This window comes from Erythranthe guttata, chromosome 14, assembly GCF_056151865.1.
Source record: "Erythranthe guttata isolate IM_541 chromosome 14, IM_541, whole genome shotgun sequence".
Taxonomy (NCBI): Eukaryota; Viridiplantae; Streptophyta; class Magnoliopsida; order Lamiales; family Phrymaceae; genus Erythranthe; species Erythranthe guttata.
The window spans coordinates 23100995-23126150 of NC_142546.1; the positions used below are offsets into that span (position 1 = coordinate 23100995).

The 25156-nt window shown below is 35.5% G+C and overlaps 4 protein-coding genes across 6 annotated transcripts; 3 read left to right on the forward strand and 1 right to left on the reverse strand.

Moving 5' to 3' along the window:
• Positions 1-731: 731 nt before the first annotated feature.
• On the forward strand, positions 732-11074 carry LOC105959192 (exocyst complex component SEC3A). 2 transcript variants are annotated; one of them, XM_012983238.2, is made up of 25 exons: positions 732-1224; positions 1858-1928; positions 2192-2272; positions 2384-2451; positions 2542-2644; positions 3174-3322; positions 4026-4143; positions 4268-4372; positions 4656-4757; positions 4911-5048; positions 5457-5585; positions 5677-5757; positions 5853-5927; positions 6679-6852; positions 6948-7068; positions 7142-7206; positions 7320-7490; positions 8018-8097; positions 8537-8618; positions 9429-9526; positions 9756-9864; positions 9944-10012; positions 10304-10369; positions 10451-10540; positions 10666-11074. In XM_012983238.2, the coding sequence occupies exons 1-25, from the start codon at positions 1047-1049 to the stop codon at positions 10774-10776; spliced, it is 2634 nt and encodes an 877-aa protein (XP_012838692.2). In that variant the 5' UTR covers positions 732-1046; the 3' UTR covers positions 10777-11074. The 2 variants fall into 2 exon arrangements, with proteins under 2 accessions (XP_012838692.2, XP_088669340.1); XM_088813214.1 differs by having other exon boundaries at positions 947-1224; positions 2579-2644.
• Positions 11075-11253: 179 nt separating this feature from the next.
• Positions 11254-12795, reverse strand: LOC105959193 (hypothetical protein). The gene is made up of 5 exons (XM_012983239.2): positions 12371-12795; positions 12191-12268; positions 11983-12082; positions 11731-11864; positions 11254-11617 (listed from the first exon to the last, which is right to left on the reverse strand). The coding sequence occupies exons 1-5, from the start codon at positions 12725-12727 to the stop codon at positions 11393-11395; spliced, it is 894 nt and encodes a 297-aa protein (XP_012838693.2). The 5' UTR covers positions 12728-12795; the 3' UTR covers positions 11254-11392.
• Positions 12796-15986: 3191 nt separating this feature from the next.
• LOC148765471 (octanoyltransferase LIP2p2, chloroplastic-like) lies at positions 15987-20874 on the forward strand. 2 transcript variants are annotated; one of them, XM_088813217.1, is made up of 4 exons: positions 15987-16405; positions 16557-16821; positions 16973-17119; positions 17999-18582. In XM_088813217.1, the coding sequence occupies exons 1-4, from the start codon at positions 16272-16274 to the stop codon at positions 18011-18013; spliced, it is 561 nt and encodes a 186-aa protein (XP_088669343.1). In that variant the 5' UTR covers positions 15987-16271; the 3' UTR covers positions 18014-18582. The 2 variants fall into 2 exon arrangements, with proteins under 2 accessions (XP_088669343.1, XP_088669342.1); XM_088813216.1 differs by having other exon boundaries at positions 16014-16405; positions 16973-17123; positions 17999-20874.
• AOS (allene oxide synthase) lies at positions 19087-20874 on the forward strand. Its single transcript, XM_088813215.1, has one exon. The coding sequence runs from the start codon at positions 19087-19089 to the stop codon at positions 20698-20700; it is 1614 nt and encodes a 537-aa protein (XP_088669341.1). The 3' UTR covers positions 20701-20874.
• Positions 20875-25156: the final 4282 nt, after the last annotated feature.

A 25156-nucleotide genomic window follows, 5' to 3' on the forward strand; every position in this document is an offset into this window, starting at 1 on the left:
GTGGATACAACTCACTTTGATGTCAATTTTTTTTTTAAAGAACGATACTCGATGAGGATGGGTTTGAGTTAGACCACCAATCTATTTATAGATTAAAAATTTGTGAGTTTTAGGCAATATGTTACAATCTGAAATATTGATAAAATATCCATTGCCAAAAAAAAAAAAAAAAAAACCTGAAATATCAACCTGAAATCGAGGCCACTTAAATTTTTACCAAAGATAGGCGGAAACATGTATAACGGTTGCAAAAAATATGGTACCATGCGGTAAACTAACAACTCCAAATAGACCAAAACATATCACGATCATCCATCCATGTCCATTAGAGAATACACGAGAACTTGTCTAACATGAGAAAAAAAAAATGCGGTAAACAGACAAATCCAAATAGACCAAAACATACCACAATTATCCATCCATGTCCATTAAAAAAATAAACGAGAACCTGTCTAATATGAAAAAAAAAAATACAAAAATAGACATTATAGTAAATAAAAAGAAATATAAAAATCATGGTACTTATGTAGAAGACACACGTCGAAAATGATGAAAATCATTTTGATGTCAAGTTGTATTTGGGATCATTAAAATGGTAGTTTAGCTATTCGATACCCTATTTTTTTTTTTCATTGGACTCTACTCCGATAAAATTGGATTATAAGTATTATTTAAGTTGATATTTATAGAATGCGTTAATATAGTGCAATTTATAAAAAAAAATAGCAATCAAAACAAAGACATATAATTAATCCGTATTTTGTCATGATAAGCATAATTAATCCCTATTTTCCTAATCTCATGGTTGCATTTACCTAAATCCTCGCGGGGATGTTATTGACATAAATTAAAAGTAACGGGGAGACTCTTACAATTTCGTGAATCTTTTGGGTGGTTTAAGAAAGTACAGTTTCGATGTAGTTTCAACTTTCAACATTTACGACTTACGCGCACGATAGTTTTACCAAGTTTTACTTGCAAACTCCCCAAAAAAGAAAACCAAAAACCCCAACCAAAAGTCGTTCTCATCGGAAGCTCAGAGAAGAATGGCGAAATCCAGCGCCGATGATGACGAGCTCCGGCGCGCCTGCGCGGCCGCGATGGACGGCACCAAACAAGATATCGTACTGTCGATCAGGGTGGCCAAAAGCCGTGGGATCTGGGGAAAATCCGGCAAGTTGGGACGAGGTCACATGGCCAAGCCTCGTGTTCTCGCCATTTCGAGTACGAACTATCAATTTGTTTTTAGATATTTTTCTATTTTATCTCCTTCATTGTATATGTATGATTTGTGGTCATGGAGATAGGATTTATACGCATGATTAACTGCAAACTACTTGCAGTTTGATCAATAAGAATTTTACCGCTGCATTTAATTTTGAAATTGAACCTGGATATTTGGTGCTTGAATTTCGGATGTTAATCAGCTTAGAATCTAGTGGGGACAGCCGATAGCTTATTATATTTCACTTATTTACTCTCTACATTGTGTTTCAGTTTTCCTGGACGCCTTTGGTTGTGGACTTTATGATCAAGTTCTTTTTACTAGGATTAATTGCTACTAATAACGAACTTTCACTTTCCATTGTTGTGTAATTTTTGTTTTAGATAACTTTAGAGGAGATATGCTGATTCAGACCAACAGACAACAGTAGATTTTAAATCTTATGTTTGAGTTGGTTCATCCACAGTTGATTAGTTTTTCAGTTTTCAGAGAATCATTATGAAAGTTAGATTTGGATAGTTGACAAGAAGTTAACTATGATGAATTAACTAACTAAATCTGTACGACTGTACCAATTAAGTTCTCAATCTAGAATAGATGTAGTATTGATTACTTGACATGGTTGGTTGCAGAAAAGGTAGAAGGACAACGGACTCTAGCTTTTCTTCGTGTCTTAAAATATTCCAGTGGAGGTGTGCTTGAAGTAAGTACATATTGTTAATTTTTTTTAATATGCTACAATCCTTGAAATAACTACCGTAATTGTAAAAGTTGATCTGAATCAAGTAAGAATCCATGGACTGTAACAATAAATTGAGCTACAATGGTAGAAAATGAAAGTTTAAAACATGGCATAGTAGATATTATTCGACACCTTTTTTGTATTGATTATTGACCGACAAACCACTTCAATTGAAAGTAAGTATGTATTACTGGCTTATTTGAATTTGTTTCATTGGCTTATAGCCTGCGAAACTCTACAAGCTGAAGCATCTATCGAAAGTGGAAGTTGTTACAAATGATCCGAGTGGATGCACTTTTTTGTTGGTATAGCTCTATACAATCTCACTAGATTTCTTTTTCATTCTGAAATTCATGATCATGCCTCGTGTTAAACACATCTCGTGACTGTGGTTAGTGTTGATCCTGTTCATACAGGGATTTGATACCCTGAGAAGTCAAAGTGTTGCTCCACCTCAGTGGACAATGAGGAATGTCGACGACAGGTATGCCATGCATCGTGGTTTCTTTACTAATCCATCTATTATTTGAAAATGACTTTGGATTTTTTTTCTTCTGTAAATGTTGATTTTAAGGAACCGTCTTCTGATTTGCATCCTAAATGTCTGCAAGGATGTCTCTGGTCGTCTCCCTAAAGTTGTTGGCATAGATGTCGTGGAGATGGCTCTTTGGATTAAGGTGCATGGAGATACAATTCAGTTTCTTTCTTTCTTCATCCATCAGTTTGTTAACAGTAATTAACCGATGAATGTTCTTTATACCCCCCTCTGTTAATTTTAGTCATTGAAATTTGGGCACAATGGTTTTGCCTACTTTTTTTCATTTCAAATCCACTGCGACAGTAGTGACTATTACTCTGAAAAAAGATTGCTATGCTATTATGGTTCATCAAGTTTCTTATGAAAATATCACTCAGTTTATGAACGAATCTTTTCTTTATGGTATTTCATCTATATACTTGAAGCAACTATGAAGCAGATAAATGTTTTATTCTAATATATAGGGACTTGTGTTTTTAATATTTCTTTGACAGCTACCTGTTTCCAGTTTATATAACATCAAATGGAACTAATCCTCTGTTTAATGGATATCATCTTCCTAAATGATTGGTTTTGTAGATCTAATGATCTATGACTTTGATTGGGCAGTTTTTGCTATTTTCTCCATCATTAATTCTAAATGTGAAGTCATTTTATATCTTTTACAGGAAAATACACCAGCAACTAGTAAGCAAAAAAGTATCCTTCAAGACGGGCCAGTTACGACTGCAGTTGCAGAACGCGACATGAAAGTGACAGTTGAAAGAGAACTTGTGTCTCAAGCGGAGGAAGAGGATATGGAGGCTCTTTTAGGCACGTATGTACTTCTATTTTGAAACTAAATGTATCATATTGAGCTGAATTAATGGCATCTAGTCAAGTTGATTACGAAATTCACATGCGATGCGATTTCAAATAGTCAAACTAAAGAGAACATCATCATATCATAATTTTTCCTGAAGAAAAATCCTGAACTGTTGTTATAAAAAAAAATTAACATGGGTGGTAGTACTTATGCCGTTATCCGCTGCCTGTCACTGTTAACATGGTTTGTTGCCTGAGAATCGTCTTCCTGTCATTCACAGATGTCCCTTCAATTCGATAGAAAACATAGTTATATTTTACCTCCACGCGTGATCATGTTAACTAATCACTATTCATGACAATTTTCCATGAAATGCTTTATGAAGATCTAAGATATTAGTCAATGAAGCCCGGATAATATACCTGACAACACGCATCAATCATGAGCTACATCATGTTGTTTAAATGAGACATTTTATTTAATATGTTTACCTTATTGAAGTTCTAGAAGTTGCAAGTGAAAGGGCAAGTCTACTATTCCCTGACTCACCTGCAGAATTATACTGGAGTCAGTAGATTCTGCTACTGTCTTCTGTTTTGCTTCTCGTTATGTTAATTATGGAAATTTAATCTAGCCATTTGTCTCATATGCTTTCACAACGTTTTTGTGTTATTGGAACTCAGAGCTGATGCAATTGGGACTTGCTAACTTGCAGTTATGTCTTGGGCATCGGTGAAGCAGAGGCATTTTCTGAGCGGTTGAAGCGAGAGCTTCAAGCATTAGAAGCAGCTAATGTGCATTCCATTTTGGAGAATGAACCTTTAATAGATGAGGTAGCCTGTGAATTCCTATGTTATTGCTTTTTAATCCATCCAAGCTCCAGTTCCCTTCTTTTGGGTACTTCATATAGGTTATCCTCACAATATTTAATGCACCTTTTTTTTCTGAGTCCGATAGGTATTACAGGGGCTTGAGTCAGCCACCAACTGTGTTGAGGATATGGATGAATGGCTTGGCGTTTTCAATCTAAAACTACGGCACATGAGAGAGGACATAGAGTCGGTATAGATCCTTAACCATTATATGATTTGGAAAAGTATAATATGTTTGATCTAATATATGTCATGGTCTTTGTGTTGCATTCGTGTGATTTCGAAGATTTGATTCATGAAGCTATAGATCCTAATTCCATCTAATCCATGTATTTGTTATTTGAGTGATACCTTGTTTATTTAAACCATGTTGATAAATTTCAGAAGCACTTTCTGAGACATAACCAACCTCGGAAATGAAATGCTTTGCTCTAGTTTGCTAACACATTACAATATGCTTTTGTGATGTGCAGATTGAAATCCGAAATAACAAGCTGGAAATGCAGTCAGTTAACAACAAGTCATTAATTGAGGAACTTGAAAAACTTCTTGAAAGTTTACGTATCCCATCTGAGGTCTTTTTACATAGTTATTTTTAGATAAATAATGACATTTTATTAACAATGCTGGGTGTCATTCTCTTTATAATAGACACCTTTTGCGATTATACAAGTCCCTCTTCTTATAAGTTTTGGTCTTACTATTTGTTAATTTCTTTTTAAATGCAGTACGCGACATGTCTAACAGGGGGTTCTTTTGATGAGGCTCGCATGGTTCAAAATATAGAAGCATGTGAGTGGCTAGCCAATGCTTTAAGGAGCCTTGAAGTTCCCCAGTTGGACCGTAGCTATTCAAATATGAGATCTGTATGTAGACAATCTGTCCTGATTCTGTTACTTTGTTTTTTATCAAGATTAACTGCAAAAGGGTAGTTATGTAAAAAATATGGTGTCACATAGTAGATTCAGGAGGAGTTTGACTTGCTTCTGAGATTGGTTGATGAGGCTTCTCTTTTGGCAATATTTGTCAAAATCTTATGATTTACTGTTTTGAGTGTTTTTTTATTTATTTATTTTTTATCTATATATATATATATATATATATATATATTTATTTATTTATTTCAAGAAGATGAATTGTCTTGAAACATAACTTGAAATAGTTCAAAGTAATATTTTGAAATTTGTGAAACTGCGAAAAGGATTTATTGTGGTAACCTAGGTGCAATAATTTGGATAAGTTTTCTTACTAGCAACAGTGACTGAAACTCACAGGTTAGAGAGAAGCGGGCAGATCTTGAGAAGTTGAGAAACAATTTTGTGAAAAGAGCATCTGAGTTCTTAAGAAACTATTTTTCTAGTTTGGTGGATTTCATGATAAGTGACAAGAGTTATTTCTCTCAGGTATTGCCATGGAAAGATACTTGGTGTTTTTCAATTATTAAATCTGTTGAATGGATTCGAAGTTTTTTGCTGATCGCGTGGTCTATAACAGCGTGGACAACTGAAGAGGCCTGATCATGCTGACTTACGGTACAAGTGCAGGACATATGCTCGCCTTTTGCAGCACTTGAAGGTATGATCAAGAGCTTTTGCCGTATTTATAGCTGTTCTGGTGTGTTCCATTATTTCCTCATACAGTCCACTCTCTCTTTCTCTTGCATATTTCAGAATCTAGACAAGAATTGCTTGGGCCCACTAAGGAAAGCTTACTGCAGCTCTCTGAATTTACTCCTACGTCGAGAGGTCAGGAAATAGATTATTTTCTGGCAACATCGTTGAAGTTTTCTTTTTTCTGTCATCTTCATGTTTACAACTAGAATTTATATTATCTAGTAAGGTTTTATAAGTTGTTTCTATTGTTTCTACACATGAAGATTGGTTGTGCAGATATAGAGCTCATTTGAGTATCATGAGAATGTTATGCATAACTGTGCATATTTTCACTATATCAACAATTCAGGATGGGTTTTATATAGTTACTCCCTCTGTCATTTCGGTCTATTTCATAAAATGACAATTATTTTTCAAAACTTATTATCAGTTAGAATAATGATACGACACTGTTCCACCACTAACCCACAACCAGTTTTTTAGGCCATAATATAAAGATACAAAAGAGTTTGACTTTTCAAGTCACACCTAAAAACTCTGATCTGGCTCAAGTGGGGGCCTCTCCCTTTTTTTTGGCAAACTAATGACTTATGGAGCAGTCGTTGCCTCGTTGGTATTGTAGCATGTATATTCTTATTTTCCTTTGGTCTGATTTACTGTTCTCCTTCAGCTGATCAATCTTTTTTCAAATAACAGTTAATGTGATGTGGCTCTTGGGGTGTCACAAATTATCAGGAAACATGACTGCTTATATAGATTTAACAGTTGTGTTTGATATTTGATCATGTGAATGGATGTTTGTGTCAGTCTATTAGTTCACGCTTGCATATAGAAAAAAGCAATTTCTACTTGCAAGCTAAGAGTGATGGTTTTGGTTTTCCAGGCTCGTGAGTTTGCAAATGAACTTCGTGCAAGTACAAAAGCATCAAGGAATCCAACTGTATGGCTTGATGGTTCCACAGGCTCTAATCAAAGTGCGAATAGTGCAGATACTTCTATTGTTTCTGAGGCATATGCTAAAATGCTTACAATTTTCATTCCACTCCTTGTAGATGAGGTTATAATTAGGCTTTGTTATTTTCTCTCTGCTTTTGTTTCTTTCTCTTTCTTGACGAGATACCTGCTTCTCATATTATTGTTGATAAACTCCAGAGTTCTTTCTTTGCACACTTCATGTGTTTTGAAGTTCCAGATGGCAATAAAATTGCACCGACTGATGATGATAATGATGATGATTTGGGCATCATGGACATTGATGAAAATGACAAAGCCGGTAAATCTTCATTGTTTTTCCATTTTGCTTTAGCCCACTGTACGAAAGTCATCCCACTCTCGCAATTTTGTAGGTAAGAAATCGGCAGACTTGCAGGCATTGAATGAATCACTTCATGATTTGCTTGACGGAATACAGGTTTTTGTCAATTTGTAATTTGAAACTGTTAATTCTGAGATTTACAGCTCAAGTTCCCTTGTTTATGATGGAAAATTGTCTTCCTCCTTTCCGTCTCCATGTTGACATTTTAGGAAGATTTCTATGCTGTGGTTGACTGGGCATACAAGATTGATCCTCTACGATGTATATCTATGCATGGAATTACAGAACGCTATATTTCTGGTCAAAAAGCTGATGCAGCAGGGTTTGTGCGTATTTTACTTGATGACCTTGAAACCCGAATTTCTACACAGTTCAGCCGCGTAAGTTATCATCCTCTCGTAAGAAACTTATTCATGAGCTGGAAACAGGGATAGGGTGTGTCCTATATGCTTATGTATGATGTTTGAAATGAAAAGCAGGACGAGTTTGGAGGGATTCTTTGATGTTTTCTAACAGTTTTGAATGAACCAAGTATTGGGCTAGTTTATATCTCTAGGGAAACTGTTGAATAGAAAAGAAAAGCGCTCCCCTCAACTGTGTGAGAAAAGAAGCTGAAGCTATCCTATCCATTGACAATGATAAATTAAACTCAACCTACCCTCTTTCTAATAGGTTTACTTCAGATTTTCAACTCATAACTTCCCTCATTTTGTTGCCTTTGGTATACCATGGAGGTCTTAATAAATTATCAGAACACATTTTGAAAGGAGAGATGTGGAAATATATTGAGTTAGAAATAAGAAATATGACTGAACAGTTCAGTTCTATGCAACTGTCATGTAATGACAAATATTGTCTACTTTACCCAATGATGTTCATCTGCCTGATTATATATCTCCTATTTCAGTTTGTGGATGAAGCTTGCCACCAAATCGAAAGAAATGATCGAAATGTTAGACAAGTCGGCGTCTTGTCATATATACCCAGGTAAGCTGAACCTAAATGGCCATATTATTTCTTGACTGCCATTTTGTTATTTGAGGACTTGTATACATACTGGAGGAGGATGTATTGAATTAAATGAGTGTAAATGTTTATGTAACCTGCTAGGCCACTCAACAGTAGTGTCTGTTGTTGAAGCTGAACATTGGTAGAACAAGAAACTTTTGGGATTCATTGAAACAAACATTTAATTTTTTGCTAATAGTTATGTGTACACTGCAATTGGGATGAACTCAAATTTCTGAAGTAAATTATTTGATTCATTATTTCTCTAGAAAAGTTGAATACTCCGTGAAGAACTTTGAAAACACGTACAAGAAATGAAGTTTCTCTGTATAATTGTGTGTATAGTGCTTGCAGATTTCTTTAGCATTCAGTAATACATATTGTCATACGTAAATTTATTGGTTTAGCGTTTTTTTAGATTTGCTACTCTTGCAACTCGCATGGAGCATTATATACAGGGACAGTCGAGGAATTTGGTTGATCAGGCTTACACAAAGTTTGTGAGTGCTCTTCTTAAAACCATTTTCTCAACTCTATTTGCTGGTTATATGTTATTTTCAGATGTCTGCTATACGCTGACATATTTCGGTCCAGTGATGTTATGCGTATTATGGTTTGAAATCTTCAGTTTTCTTCATGAAAGTGTATATACATTTTTAACGTAATCTGTAATATTGATTTGGCAGTATATAATTTAATATGGTTACCTAGATTTTAGAAGGAAATTGTTGTAGGATGTGATTTGCTGTAAAAAATCTATTCTATTTGGTCACAACAATCTATAAACATGTCATGTAACATAGATTATCATTTGGTCTAATAACAATGAAGAGAAACAATTTCGATTTATTAGGTAGTTTATTGTTGTGTGTTACATATATTGCTGAGTATGTTTTCAAGAAAAAAAATTAAGTAAAAGTATTTGCCTCTCTTATGCCCTTTTTCAAAAGACCGGATGTAAAGATCAAAATGAGAATAAGTTGGAATAAGATTTGATATGTTATTATACGGGTCCTTTCGAACTCCGCCAACTTAACATATCCTCGTGGGATGATATCTTGACCAATTCCCTTCAAGAGATTTAGAAAAAAACTAGTGTTAAAGTTGGGTCATATTTTGCCCCGAGTAAGAAATTTAGAAATATGAATATCAAATATTTTATCTTCCAACTCTTATTCATGTGCATGAGAGATCGGCTTCAATTTATATATTATGCCATAGTTTCAATCGACATATTTCATTGCAGTATAGATTCCTTTTCCTAGTTATGAATGGTCTGCATTTTTTTATTTGAAAACAAAATTTGGCAGGTAAACATAATGTTTGTGACATTGGATAAAATTGCTCAAGGAGACCCCAAAAATGCTGATATCTTGCTTTTAGAAAATTATGCTGCATTCCAGAACAGGTATTATTATGAGATTGTACTCATATATCACATGATATGTTGATTTATTTATTTATTTTTTCTTTTGTTATGTATATATATATATATATATATATATATATATATATATATATATATATATATATATATATATATATATATATATATATATATATATATATATATATATATATATATATATATTGTTTGGTTTGCTTCCAACTGTTCCTGAGTTGATTGGAATCTGCAGTCTGTTTGAACTGGCCAATGTTGTGCCTTCTTTGGCAAAAGCTTATCGCCAAGCAAGTAAATCTTATGAAGAAGCTTGTGCCCGCTTTATAAGCGCAATCGTATACTATGTAAGTTGTTCTCTTTCATAGTTGTGGTAGCAATTTTATTTTTAGTATCTGCATATTGAAATTATTTTATTAAATGCAGCAATTTGAGCGACTCTTTCAGTTTGCTCGCAAAATAGAGGATTTGATGTATACCATTACACCAGAAGAGGTTAGTTTCTGAAGCATATCCCATATTAATCATTCTATAGATCCTCTGTATTGGCCTCTCCTAGATAATAGGGTATATTGTAACTTCCATGACATTTTACCAACTGGAGAAACTCTATTCATGTTACTTTATTTGTCAGCTGTCGACTCCCAGATGTACTATTTTTATATGAATTCGGAAAAGAGTACACTATGCAGAAATAGTTACACGAATGATTGGTTTTGCCAATACTACCTAGCATTTAATTGATCTAATCCGAGACTAAAGTTAAAGATACTACAAAAATTTCAGATACCATTCCAGCTTGGATTGTCAAAAATGGATCTGCGCAAGGTTGTAAAATCAAGTCTATCTGGGGTATGAGATTTTAAATAATATTTGAGACTCGGCAACTGATTTGAACAATTTACAATGAACAATATCGTTTTATTTATGTAGGTTGACAAGTCTATCATCACAATGTATAAAAGATTGCAGAAGAATTTGACCTCAGATGAAATGTTGCCTTCACTATGGGACAAGTGCAAGGTATTTTCGTAAATACCTTACCACACATGACATGTGACATGCTTCTATCAAAATCTATACCAACGAACATGCTCTTTTGGCTGCTATCTAAATATATTACTGATGGTATCTATAACTAATGGCAGAGGGAGTTTCTCGAGAAGTATGAAAACTTTGCTCAACTTATTGCTAAAATTTACCCAAACGAGCCCATCCCTGCCGTTGCACAAATGAGAGAGATAACAGCATCAATATAGAAAGAGCGGTCACTGTTGTAAACTTCTTTACTTTACATTTTTGTACCGCTTTCTCTTGGGTGTAAAATCGCCTCTGTTGTATTCCTTTTCGCCTTTCGTGGGGTCTCCGATTTGATTTATTCGTAGACCACTCGGAGGTTGAGGTGAAGACATATATATGCCACGTGTGCATTCACTACGGAGGCTTTTGTGTATGTACCAATCCTGAAGAAAGTTTCTATACACTAAAAGATCACGTATGTTTATGTGTCTATTGTAAACTGAATGCTTTGGTTAATGATGGTTGTTTCATAGTGTACCTTTGAGTTGTTTTACTTGGCTTAAATTCCTTATTATGGGGTTAGGTACCGACATACGTTTGTAACCGCGTGCTTTTAATACTTAACGATGGTTTGCTTTCACTTTCAGTTCAAGAAAGACTTGATAAAAACAAAAAATCTATATAACATGAAGCACTGCAGCAAATTACAAAAATCGAAGAATAAAAGAATGTCTTAATTATACTGAATATTACAACAGCCCTTCTTTACTTTCTATACAGCACGCAACTATATGTTACTTGTGTGTCTAGAAACTGTACCCAATTGAATAAACGAATTTACGATACATCCCGTATTTATATTTCGGTCACAGCATGAGAAACAGCAATTCTAGAGAGAAGGAAAACAGAAGCAGCGGATAGAAAAACGGCACCCGCCATGTAGGCAAGATCCACACCGTTAGTCACTGGTATGCTCTTGAACTTCTCCAACACTTGTACTTGAAGAATCATTATTACAGCATGCCCGATTTTCGACTTTGCTTGCACGGCAGATTCCATTCCTATCCACGACGACAGTTTCTGAAATTAGGATGTTACGTACTTTGATCAGTAACCAAAACAATTGCATTCATATGATTTTTCAAAACAAAATAAAAACATGATTCTTGAAATGGAGAATATGATCGCTATACATCGAGATTGTAATTCATGGATGAAGTTGAATTTGAATGGTTCGATCCTTTGCCTTTGCGATTTTCTTGTCCGACAAACATTACGTGTAAAGCCATTCCGAAAGTAAGCATTGCTGTGCCCATTAGGAACATATCTGCCAAAAGAACTAATTAATTAGTGTTGAAATTATAAATTTATAATCAATAATAACTTGGCATTTTAGTATTGTATGGTAAATTAAAATCGGTGATCAAGATTCGGAAAACAATTACCGAGGGCTTCGAGTAGTAGGATCACGACATGTCCTTGCTCCAACATTTGCGAAATCGAATGAAAATATTGAAAATATGACTCCATAATCAGAAAACACCCCTGTTAAACAACACTTTTTCGATTAACAAACAATATCGATCTTTTTTTTTAATAATTAAATTTGGATTTCTCTTTCTTTTATGAACATTGTAAAATTGTAATTATTACCTCAACAAAGCAGAGCACTGAACCAAGCAGAGATCCAGCAACCCCTAGTAGTGTTAAGAATCTACAATCAACTATAGCCTGCAAAAAAAAAAACACCAAAAAAAAATTCATCTATTAAGTAGTAGAATATTTTTTTTTAATTTTCAATAATTCAAGAATGCGCAGAAATTCGAAAATCACCTTCTCAACAAACATCTGCAGATGAAACCTCCGGTACACCCTTCGTTTCGTGATGAATTTCATCCAATGGGACATTACGCTAGCAACATATGAAAATAGCAAGTTCAAATCTATTATTCCTTTATCCGACTTTGGTTCCGAAACGAGTAGGCAAGACGATGAAGCACGTCCGGCCGCCTTTGCCGCCACCGGTTTCCTCTCTCCACCGCCACCGGCCGGTGGATTCTCGGAACTCAGCCCTACTTTGTTGAGACACATTAATCTCCTAGGCCTAGAAACCATTAATGAAACTGCTTCATTGGAAACGCCAATTAGACCTATTGGTTTAGACATTCTTAGCAGCCTAGTTGCAGCCATTGTTGTTGTTGGTTAATTTGGAAGTTTCTAATTCTAGAGAGAGAAAGAAAGAATTAGGTGATGATATTTTGTGGTGATGGGCTCTTTCACGTTGTATAAATAGTGCATGAAAATGGAGGGAAGATTCGTGGCATATTGTCTGTAAATTTGTCGTTTTATTATGTATGTATGAAGACCCTTTTTCGACTTTTTGCTTTCACTTTTTCTTGGGGAGATGGTGTTTGATTATTGAATATTCATAAGACAACTATCACGTGTCAGTTTGATTTTCCTCGGCCAGCACACACGTGTGGGCCCAAGAACAATGCGGGCCGTAAAAAAAGGTTGTATGAAATTAAATTTGGAGTGAATTAATTTTGCTGGTCTATACTTATGAGCCGTTGGCTTGGTCACTCTTCAAATAGAATTTTTTTGATGATTCCTTTTGATGTTCTCATTCTATTGACTTTTTTTTTTTTTTTTTTCTTTTCTCGAACCACATTTGATAATATTTGGTCTCTTATCAAAGTTTTATTGAACCTTTAATAAGCTCAAAACTCGAGATTTTATGTAGTATATCAAGAAAAATCTTAATGAAATGTATTAAGTTATATGTATGGCTGGTAGTCGGATGGATCGGTTCGGAATTATAGCAAAATTTTCGATTCTTTTCGCAATCTAAAAGTTCATTTTAGTTTCTCAAAGTTTTAAACATTTTATAAAAAATTCGAAAACTTTCATGAATTTTAAAAAATCAGAAGATCCACTTTCATAAAATCATAAAACTAAGAGTTAATATGCACGAGTCCCTCAAATGAAACCTAATTTGAACTAAATGACAAACTCAAATTCAAGTTTTTAATTAAATTCTTAGTTTTAAATAATATATGAGCCATATTCCTAATTTTTTTTAATTCCTATCTTGCCCTTATACCCTAAATTATATAAACCTAGATATTTACGTCAATTGAGATTTATTTTTCTTCTTTTTGTTTTCTCTCCCTCCCTCGCACGTTCTCTCTCTCAATCTTCCTCTCTCTCACACATTCTCTCTATCTCCCCTTTCTCTCTCTCGTTCTTTGCTCTCATCTTTCTATCTTTCTCTTATTCTTTAGTAATTGCACAAAGGCAACCACCGCCGGTAATGGAGGGAGCAGGAACACGGGCGGTGGATCGAGAGAGTGTGTTGGAGGTAGCGGCAGCGACGGACGAGGCGGCGGCGGCGGCGGCGGGTGGAGGTGTGGTGGGGGTTGTGCGGGGTGGGGGCTGTGATTATGGTTGAGATGTTATGGAAAATATATTTTTGACTAATAAATTGGATTCGATTTCCTTGTTTTTTGAAAGATTTTTGCTTGATTTGGCTTCAAATGTCAGATCTAGGTTTTTCCAAAGTTGGTAGGTGACTATAGTCGCGGCGGCTGCGAGCGTGGGTTGCTAGGGTTGGTGGCGGCTACGTTGGCTGCTAGGGTTTGCGACGGCTTGGTGGCGGCTACGTTGGCTGCTAGGGTTTGCGACGTCTTGGTGACTAGGATTTGGTAGTAAAGTATAGTATATCGTAGTATACTATACTACACCGTAGTATACCATAGTACATCACTACACTATAGTATACTACAGTACATCGTAATTTACCATAGTATACTACAGAAAAATTGAAAAATATGTAAACTGAAATTAAAAAAAATTAAAAGAAAATAGCATTTTTTTTCAATTCTCAATATTAAGACGGAAAAAAAGGAAAAAAATAAAGAAATTTTTATAATAGTGTATAAAATGCTAAAATGAATATAGAAAAAAAGGAAGACAAAAAGATATTATGAGAAAAAAAATATTAGATGGAAATATGAAAATATTCAATGCATAATAAATAAAATGATAAATACAGTTTGGAATTTACTTAATAAATATTTCGAATTTGAGTGGAGGGGCACTTTTGGATTGAATTTTATAAAGGACGTGAAGCAAATGTTTAGTTAGACTTGTCTTTTAGTTCAAATAAACTTTGTCACCGGAGACCTATATCCTAAGGCCCTAAATATGATTGAATATTTAATTTATTTTACCTAAGATATAATATGCATACACACACACACACACATATTATTTATTGGTGTATTTTTTCGGGAAGAAAATGAAAATTTTAGAATTAATTTGGAATTAAATCGGATCGAAAACGAGGAATTTCAAATACTTTTCATATAATTCCAAATTCGATCCAAAAAAATGATATTCTTTTTGGAAATTAAAATTTTGGAATTCGGAATGAAAACAATTATTCCAAATTTGAAATTTATCTGATCGAAACCTGTGAAAATCGAAAATTTCGTTCCCAACTTTCACCCCTAGTTGTACATATTGGAACAATGAGAAGTGGAAATGAAGAACGGACCAAATTGTGCAGCCAACTTTTTCATTCTTATTATTTTCCATCTGCCACCCCATTTTTTCTTACTTATCAAATAATAATAATAATAATAATAATAATAATAAGGGTGGTGATATACGCAGGCCAAATTAAACATTCAGGCACTTTTTTACCATGATTTTTTACCTTTTTACCATAACTATTTACCTTTTGTACTATTCCTACCCAATTAAAAATAAAAAAAAAAAAAAAAAAATTAAATTTTTGTGCTCGTGCAAAAACACACGAGCATTTCAACAGTGCTCATCTGATTTCACACGAGCACTGTTGAAATGCTCGCATGTTTTTGCACGAGCATCTTATAAATCAAAAAAAAAAAAAAAAAAAACTAATAATAATCTGCTCGTGTAAAAACACACGAGCGGTTGCAAACTGCTCGTGTGATTTCACACGAGCACTTTGCAACCACTCGTGTGTTTTTACACGAGCAATTAAAAAAAATAAAAAAAAATAATAAAAATGCCTGCTCGTGTGGATTTACACGAGCACAGTGGATGCGCTCGTGTAAATTCACACGAGCAGGCCAACGTGTGATTTTTTTCGTTTTTTTTTTCCGGATTCGTAATCTACATAACAAGAGGATCGTAAAAACGTAAAAATTACCTCCGATCTGTTGACGATTTGCACGGGCTTTGCGAAAGAAAATCGAAAGGTTGAGAGAGTTTTGAGTTTTTTTACTTTTTGTTTTTTGAAAAATGGTAAAAAATGTGCCTGAATGTTTAATTTTGGCCTGCACAAATCATTTCAGTAATAATAATAATAATAATAATAATAATAATAATAATAATAATAATAATAATAATAATAAATAAATAAATAAATAAATAAAATAAATTAATCAGTAGACGACGATACATGTTAATTTTTTTTTATTTTTTTTTTAATTTAAACATTGAAAAAAAGTGAATACAAATTACATAGAGTCAAATCTGCTGCGCTCACCGCTCTCTTTTGCTCCGCCTCTCCAACTGCCGCTCGCAGTGAAGCTTTACTTCCTCTCCTCCACCGCCGGCGATAATTTTCATTCTGTTCTTCTGATATTTCCAAATTTAGAACACCAATTCGAACGAAAACCTCTTTTATGGCGTGCTCATCTCCCAATTTCCGCCCCTTGCACTCGTAGACCAACTGTTCGAAGAAATGATTCTATGGGTCAATCCCATTTTGAGCTCCTTCCCGCCACACTTAACGCAAATCCCATCAAAATCAGCCCAAATATCTCACTGTTGTCTCGCCGATTCGACTGTTCCTGTTAGCCCTAGTCTCAAAAGAAGGTAACTTTTGTCGTAATTCTAATTATGAATCGATAATTTTGGCAGTTTACACCAAAATCTGTTTTATCGATCTTCTTATGCTTCTTCTTATATGTGTGTGTGTGTGTGTGTGTGTGTGTGTGTGTGTGTGTGTGTTTTGGATGATTTTTAGGTGTGATTTATATGATTTGCACAAAGAGCTGGTACCGTATACTGAGGCGTGGTCATGGCAAAATGCTATAGTGAAAGAGAAAAAGGCATTGATCGAGAAGAACGAAGACTTAACCGATTCTTTGATCATTCTGCAACACCACCCTGTTTACACATTGGGCGCTGGCAGTTCGGAAAAATACTTGAATTTTGATGTGAAGAATGCACCTTTCGATTTGTATCGAACCGAACGCGGTGGTGAAGTAACTTATCATGGCCCTGGTCAGGTATGTAGTTCTTCAACAAATTTGATAAAGAATCGACGTTCTAAAGTGGTTGAGTTTATTTGGAACCGGTTATTGAATTGGAAGAGAGGTGATATAATAAGATATATGTATGTATGCATGATAATTTAAGTTGTGGTTTATTGTATTGTAGATAGTGATGTACCCTATTATGAATCTTCGGTATCACAAAATGGATCTTCATTGGTACTTGAGGGCACTTGAGGAGGTGGTTATTCGTGCTCTGCATTCGGCATTTGGTATTGAAGCTTCACGCGTAGAGGGCTTAACCGGTGTTTGGGTAGGTAATTATCTCGATTTCTATGCTTTGCTGCTCTGAAAGGGCATTTTGGTCTTTTCTTGGCACAATATGTAGAGTAGAACCTCGATAAAGTAGTACTCGATAAATCAATAACCTTGCTTAAATAATAGTTTCTCTCGGTCCCGACTCGGTGATAATGTGTTAAATTATTAACTTGATAATTTAATAATTCGCTAAATTAATAGAATTTCCCTAGTCCCAACTGTATTAATTTATAGAGGTTTAACTGTATTTGAAATAGAAGTCCTTTTATATTCATATTTTGGAAAAATCATATGCACCAACTTTACCAGTGAGAGGGTCCGAATCCACGAGAATGAAATGATGGAGCCCAAATAGTTGAATAGAAAGACAACAGGGAAAGTTGAATATCTATTATTATAGAGCAAAAATTAAAATTTAGGATTTTTAATATAGGTAATAAAGGAAAATACATGTTCAGTCATAGCTTTTGCTTTGATGGAGGAAAGGCCTTTAAGCTCCATGCTGGTTCTTCTGTCGTGAAGTTGATTGTCTGTTACTTATATATGTCTGGTAAAACCAGTGATTGAATTTTAAAACCATATAAAACAGGTTGTATTAGATGCGTATTAGCACCCTGGTTTTGAGCAAGAATCGGAATCATTATTAGTTCTTCTGTTCGATGGTGATGATTTACTATAGAATCAAGTGACTTTGACGAAACATTGTGACAAATATTTCGAAAATTGTTCATGAAAAGATCCCGTAAAGCCCACCACTTAATTCGTTTCACCTTAAAATCTCTATTAAATGTGATATGCAGAGAATTTTTTTGTCATGTAAATTTTGTTCTATATCTGTTGTTGATAAAGTGTAAACATTCTTGATTATTTCCAGGTAATGCGAAATTAGCAGCCATTGGAGTGAAAGTATCGAAATGGATAACATATCACGGCTTGGCATTGAATGTCACCACAGACATGACTCCGTTTCAGAACATAATTCCATGCGGGATTCAGAATCGCAGAGTCGGAAGCATAAAGTCTCTGCTCAAAGAAAATTCTCCATCTAAACGGTACGTAGAAGAAGATAATAATAATCATCATCATCAAACCGTTGATTCTGAATTGATTGATATCACTCACAAATCACTGATCACGGAATTTTGCGAAGTATTCCAAGTCGAACTCGGCATAAATCTCTTCAAACCGGAGTTTGGAAACACTCTCTCTCAGACTTAAAAATCATAGATTTGGCAGAGTATATATTTTCTTTGTGGAAATTGTGTGGTCTTTTGAATTCTCAGAATGTTGCCCTAAAATCCAATATTAATTTGGCCTTTTTATTTTTATTTTTATTTTTGGGTTAAGACCAAAATATAATTGAACACGTGGATCCAGGTGTTGTCATTTTGGCCGGTAGTGTGGAAGTGTTGACTTAATCTTAGCATCTTTGACTTTTCAAAATTAGGTGTTGACTTAGGTCTCTCTCTCATTCCGCGGCTAATTAGTGACTTCGTTCCGTCCATTGATCTTGTATCTAATTACTGTTGCGGGGTGGATTTGAACCGTAGATTTACACATAATCACACACATCCATGTATATGTGTGTTAAGTGGGTAATTATTTAATCAAATTTTCGGCTCAAATATACTTGATAACTGACTGTGTGATCCAACTTCCCAAGTACACAATAAAGTGGATATCTTCATTTATTTCACATTTTTCACGGTTGTTCTAATTTATTAATTATTAATTATTAATTTTCTCACATTTTCCACTATTGGAGGGGCATTATAGCACATATCCAGTGCCTTTAGTAGTGGGACCCACTTCCCACTAAGAAATTCAGTATAATCTTTCACTATTCTAATAAAAGTCATCATTTTATTTTCTTATTTCATCCCCACCAGTCCACCACTATGGCACTATCTCTATCTTATTTATATATCTTCAATCCCACCAACATTTCCAACAGTTTCATCAATGGCTGCTGCTTCTTCTTCTCTGTCATCTCTTTCTTCCACTTCTTCAACTTATAAACTACCGCCGCCCGCCACTTCCACCAACCTCAAAGGGCGGCGGCGGCATTATTCACTCCCGATCATCACAGCCACCGTACCTGATCATAATTCATACACGGCGGCGGCGGCGGTGGCGCCACCTTATAAACCAGCCTCCAATTTGCCAATCCTGAAGATCCCCGGAAATTACGGCCTCCCGTTGATCGGAGCATGGAAAGACCGGCAGGACTATTTCTACAACCAAGGCAAGGAAGAATTTTTCAAGTCGAGAATCCAGAGATACAACTCCACCGTATTCCGTACAAACATGCCGCCGGGGCCTTTTATTTCGGTCAACCCGAACGTCGTCGTTCTGCTCGACGGGAAGAGTTTTCCGGTCCTCTTCGACACGGATAAAGTCGAGAAGAAGGATCTCTTCACCGGCACTTACATGCCGTCAACCGAGCTCACGGGCGGCTACAGAACCCTCTCCTTTCTCGACCCGTCGGAGCCGAACCACGCCGTTCTGAAGAAGCTCATGTTCTTCTTGCTCTCGTACCGGCGCGATCACGTGATCCCGGAGTTTCGGAACTGCTACGGCGAGCTGTTTCGGAGTTTGGAGGAGGATATATCCGCCAAAGGGAAAGCCGACTTCGGCTCGGCTAACGAGCAAGCCGCGTTCAATTTCTTGGCCCGGTCTTTCTACGGCGCCGACCCGAACGAGACGAAGCTTGGGCCCGACGGGCCGAAGCTTATCAGCAAATGGGTGTTGTTCCATCTGCACCCGCTGCTGGTTCTTGGTTTGCCGAGACCGATTGAAGACGGGCTTCTCCACACTTTCTCTCTGCCGCCGTTCTTGATCAAAAAAGATTACCGGCGGCTGTACGACTTCTTCTACGAGAGCTCCGGGGCCGTGCTCGACCAGGCGGAGAAGCTCGGCCTGTCACGCGACGAGGCCTGCCACAACCTCGTCTTCACCACCTGCTTCAACTCGTTCGGCGGCATGAAGATCCTTTTCCCGAACATGCTGAAGTGGATCGGCCGCGCCGGAGCCAAGCTCCACGCCGAACTCGCCGGAGAAATCCGGTCGGCGCTGGGGTCAGACGGCGGCGGAGGAGGGGGTGCTGCTGCGACCATGGCGGCGATGGAGAACATGCCGCTGATGAAGTCGGTGGTGTACGAGGCGCTCCGGATCGAGCCGCCGGTGGCGTCGCAGTACGGGAGGGCGAAACGGGATTTGGTGGTGGAATCACACGAGGCGGCGTTTCGGGTGAAGGAGGGGGAGATGCTGTACGGGTTTCAGGCTTTTGCGACCCGGGACCCGAAGATATTCGACCGGGCGGATGAGTTTGTGCCGGACCGGTTCGTCGGGGAGGGGGAGAGGCTTTTGAAGCACGTGTTGTGGTCTAACGGACCGGAGAATGAGGCGGCGGCGGTTACCAACAAGCAGTGCGCCGGCAAGGATTTCGTGGTGCTGGCGTCCAGGTTGCTTCTGGTGGAGCTTTTCCGCCGTTACGACTCGTTCGACGTTGAGGTTGCGCCGTCGCCGTTAGGCGCCTCCGTTACCGTAACGTCGTTGAAACGTGCTAGTTTCTAGACCGGATATACTGTTGCTTGCTGGCTTTTTTTTTGTTATTTTTTTATTATTTTGGCGCCGCCGTCGGTTGCTGAATTTTGATTGGCCGGCGAATTTAATATTATTCTATGATTGTCGGTGTACTATTAGATGTGTGTATATCTAATAAAATATTTCTTTCTTACAATTTAAAAACACAACTACTATATTTCCATGTTTAATTTTGTAAAATCAAGATCACACATTTTGCTTTTTCTTTTTTAATTATTTGTTGGTAATTATTAAGCCCGCCAATTTGGATACAGTTCTATGGATCTGATCAGACTGGCTTCGATGGATCCGATTTAATTTACATTAAATTTAGTTAGAAATATAATGGACTGGGCCAAATTGATAATCTAATATTAAAAAAAAATCAAAAAAAATTCCAAGATTCTTTTCGTTTTATACTGCTTGGGAACAGTTGTATATATACTATAGTGACCACTGGCGAGTGGGTGTATATATCTGTCTATCTTTAAATGCTTACGTGTTGTGCATGTGCAACATCTGTCCTTTTTTATTTATTTTATAATTATAATTTTCAAAATTCATTGGGCCATAACTGAACCCGTAGTGGGACTCTTATTAATTATGGTGTCTGGTTATATTCACCAGGTGTATCATAGAATTTCCCCAACATCTGCGTGTGGATGAGTTTAATCCTACAATTTTTATTTAAAAATAATAATAATACTAATAACATTAATTAGTATGATGAATTGGTACTTAATTATTCTCTAGCAACACATTTTAATCAAAAGTTGACAAAAGGTAAAGATTCCATTACTAGTAAATAATACTCAAATAAACATGCATAATTAACAAGTTGATGATAAGATCAACTTTTTCTGTGCATGCCTTTACAGCTATACAACTAATTACAGGTAATGCCATCGATCACAAACTTTCACAAATATATACACAGAATTACTAGTTAGTCTCACCGAAGGAGGAGCCAAGAAGGGCTTGCACGGCAGCTTTGACCTTATTGATACGCTTCCGGTGGCGAATCCGCCGGAGAACCACCGCTTTGTCGAGATTGCCGGTTCTATGGGCCGGTTTCAAGTATATGTGGCTCGTCACAATCTCTTCCTCTTTTTCATCTTCTTCTTTGCTTTTCCCATTGGGGGGCTGTTTTTTGGGTTGTAGAGAGCACATTATTAGTATTTAGGGGTAAAAATGGAAATAGAAAAAAGATGCAAGAACCGATGAATACAAGTTTCTTGCTTTATAAGCTCAAATCATTAAGTGGGGGTGATTTGATGCAATATACTAAAATAATTTATAATGAGATTCTTTTCTTATTTAGGTCATGTTCTATCGACTATGTCACTGTATTATTGCGAACCTCTTTCTAATTTTGATGATTAACTGGTTCTAATATTTATACGAGGCTATATGCCAAACATCCTTCATTGAGATTTTAATTCTTGATAAATTCTTTATTTATAAATAATATTTGAGATAAATTTAATGGACCTGAAAAAACCATATATGCCCCCACTGACTATTAATTAGTATAATTATTTAATTTAAAAAAAATTATACCCATAATCTACACCCAAATCTTCTCCAAAAATTATTTCCCTTGTCACGTCACTTCAGTTTTTTTTCCTTTTTTTTAATTTTGTTTAATAGTTTTCTTTATTTCGATTTAAAAGAAAATTTTGTAATTATTTTATTATTATTATTATTATTATTATTATTATTATTATTATTATTATTATTATTATTATTATTATTATTATTATTATTATTATTATTATTATTATTATTATTATTATTATTATTATTATTATTATTATTATTATTATTTTTGGTTTTTTATTTTAAATTATTTTTTTATTTATATTTTTCATGTTTTTTTATTTTAATTTAAAAAAATGGTTTTATTTTTATTTTTGTTTTTCCATGGTTTTTATTTTTTCTTAATTTCAATTTTTCAAAATGGTTTTTTTTTTATTTTCTTTCCAGTTTTTTTTTTTAAAATAAAAACCACTCTATATAACCATGAAAATTACTCTATATAACAAAGCTATATAAACATAAAAACCACTCTGTATACCTACTATATAACATAAAAACCACTAAATTTATCGAAAACCACTATGAAATTAAAGTACAAATTAATATAAAATAAGCATAAATTTATCGAAAACCACTATGGAATTGAAGTAAAATTTACTATAAAATAAGCATAATCCACATTAAAAATAACGTAATCCATTGTTAAATTAGTGTAATCCAGTATATGTTCATCCAAAACCACTATTAACAAATGTTCATCCAACACCACTATTAACAAATGTATACAAACAAATTCGGCATCACTTCGGTTGTTCAAGAACCTGAACCAAAAAGAAAAAAAGGGTAACGAATTGTCGGTCTAATTAGTGTAATCCACTAAGGCCCCTTTTGGTTGGAGGGATGGGGTGGGATGGGATTGGGGCTTAATTGGAAAATGACACTGTATGGATTAGTGAAGTATGGATGGTATCTCGGGTTTGGTTGGTTGGATATGGAACTGTAGGATTGAATCCGAATGAGCCAATCTCAGGAATGGTTGGGAGGATTGTGTGGGATAATTTGGTTAATTACATTACCACCCCTTGGAAGGTATTTTTATTATTAGTTTATACATCTGAAAATTTTAAATTATTGCCAACTGCACCCATTATTTTCTTTCATTTTCCTGTAACTATAAAATCAGCCCTAATATTTTCGGATAATTACATTTCCACCCCTCATAATCCCTTTTTAATATTATATTACCCCAGTATTTTTTACAATATTGCTTGTTGCACCCATTCTTTTCCTCTCCCATTCACTTTTAATTACAAAATCATCCCTAACATTTTTGTATAATTACATTTCCATCCCTTGCAAGCCCTTTTTATTATTATATTATACACCTGACAATATTAAAAATATTGTTTACACCACTCATTCTTTCCTCCCATTTTACTGTAATTATGAAATCAACCCTAACATTTTCGGATAATTACATTTCCACCCCTTGCAACCCCTTTATATTTATTTATATTATACACCTGACACTGTAAAATATTTCTTTGCAGCACCCATTGAATAAGGATAACGGCAAGGGGCCAATCGACGGGGCAAACGATTACTAGGTCATACTTTGACGCATGTGTTGTACTTGGAGACTCCATTGATCAATGGGAGTTCAAATTTTCCAATCTCCATTATCTCGGCTAGTTTTTCCTAATATTTTTCCTAATATTTTCCGTGTTATTATTATCGGTATTTCCCGTATTATTTTCCCACTTCCATGTAGTCGGCAAGATTTTCAGTATTAGTATTTGATTTTCCTGACTTTGTATTTTGGTTTGTAATTTTAATTTTCATTTTCGTACCCATGGGCGATAATATATATTAATATTGTTTGTTTACATTTTGTTCATACTACTGTTTTTCTTAGTTAATACATATTTATATATTTAACATTGTTTGTTTAAATTTGTTGATACAGATGTTTGTTCATATAGAATTTAAAGTTGTAATTGATCACACTATAACCAATGACCGAGCACAATGAAACTTTCGCAATTGCATAAACCAATTACTATGAAATTAAAAAAAAAAAACACGAAGACATGCGTATTGACAAAAATCTGCACGAAGGCCTGCAACTATAACCTGTTGCAGTGTGAATATAACACATGCATATTGACAAAAACCTTGGAATATTACACAACCCGTGAACCTGTTTAAAATTGACCATTAGCTCCTAAATAACAAAATATTTTTTCAGCTTACCATTTAGGCATAGTAGCTCCAAACTAACAGAATATTTACAGACATATAATCGGCCATAATACACAAAATTTATAAGTTCATACGGAAAAACTAACAGAAATGTCTTCAATGCAAATAACGCCGCAAGATAGGGTCTGAATACGGAAAAAAATTTCTTCACCTTGTGAGTGGATGATATTCTAGCTAACCGAAGTAGCGCCCTTCGAGGATCATTCGAACCATAACCCCCTTTTCGGTTTCATTTAATCCAAAAAAGATGTCGAGATCGGTTGGGCTATTGCAAACGGCTTTAGCGACAGTAATCTTATCCTCGACACCTAAACATAACGGCGATAGGGCATCCAGCACCTTCTTACATGTGTAGTTGACGCATCGTGCTCAAAACCGATACGGTGGGCCAACTCGCCTAGGAATGTTTTAGTCTCCACAAAAGTCCTAGTCATATCCGCCATCATATCCACGATACGGCCATCGAGGTCATCGTTTCGGGAACGCTTGTTGCCTTTCTTTTTACCCCTACTTTGATGTGAGGTTGAAGTCCCTTCACCTTGCATGTTAGACATGTAACCTTCACCGTGCAATGAGGACATGTTCTCCAAGTCATTCTCGTTGGAGTGCATGGCAGGTTGCGGTATGTGGTCTCCACCCATTGAAT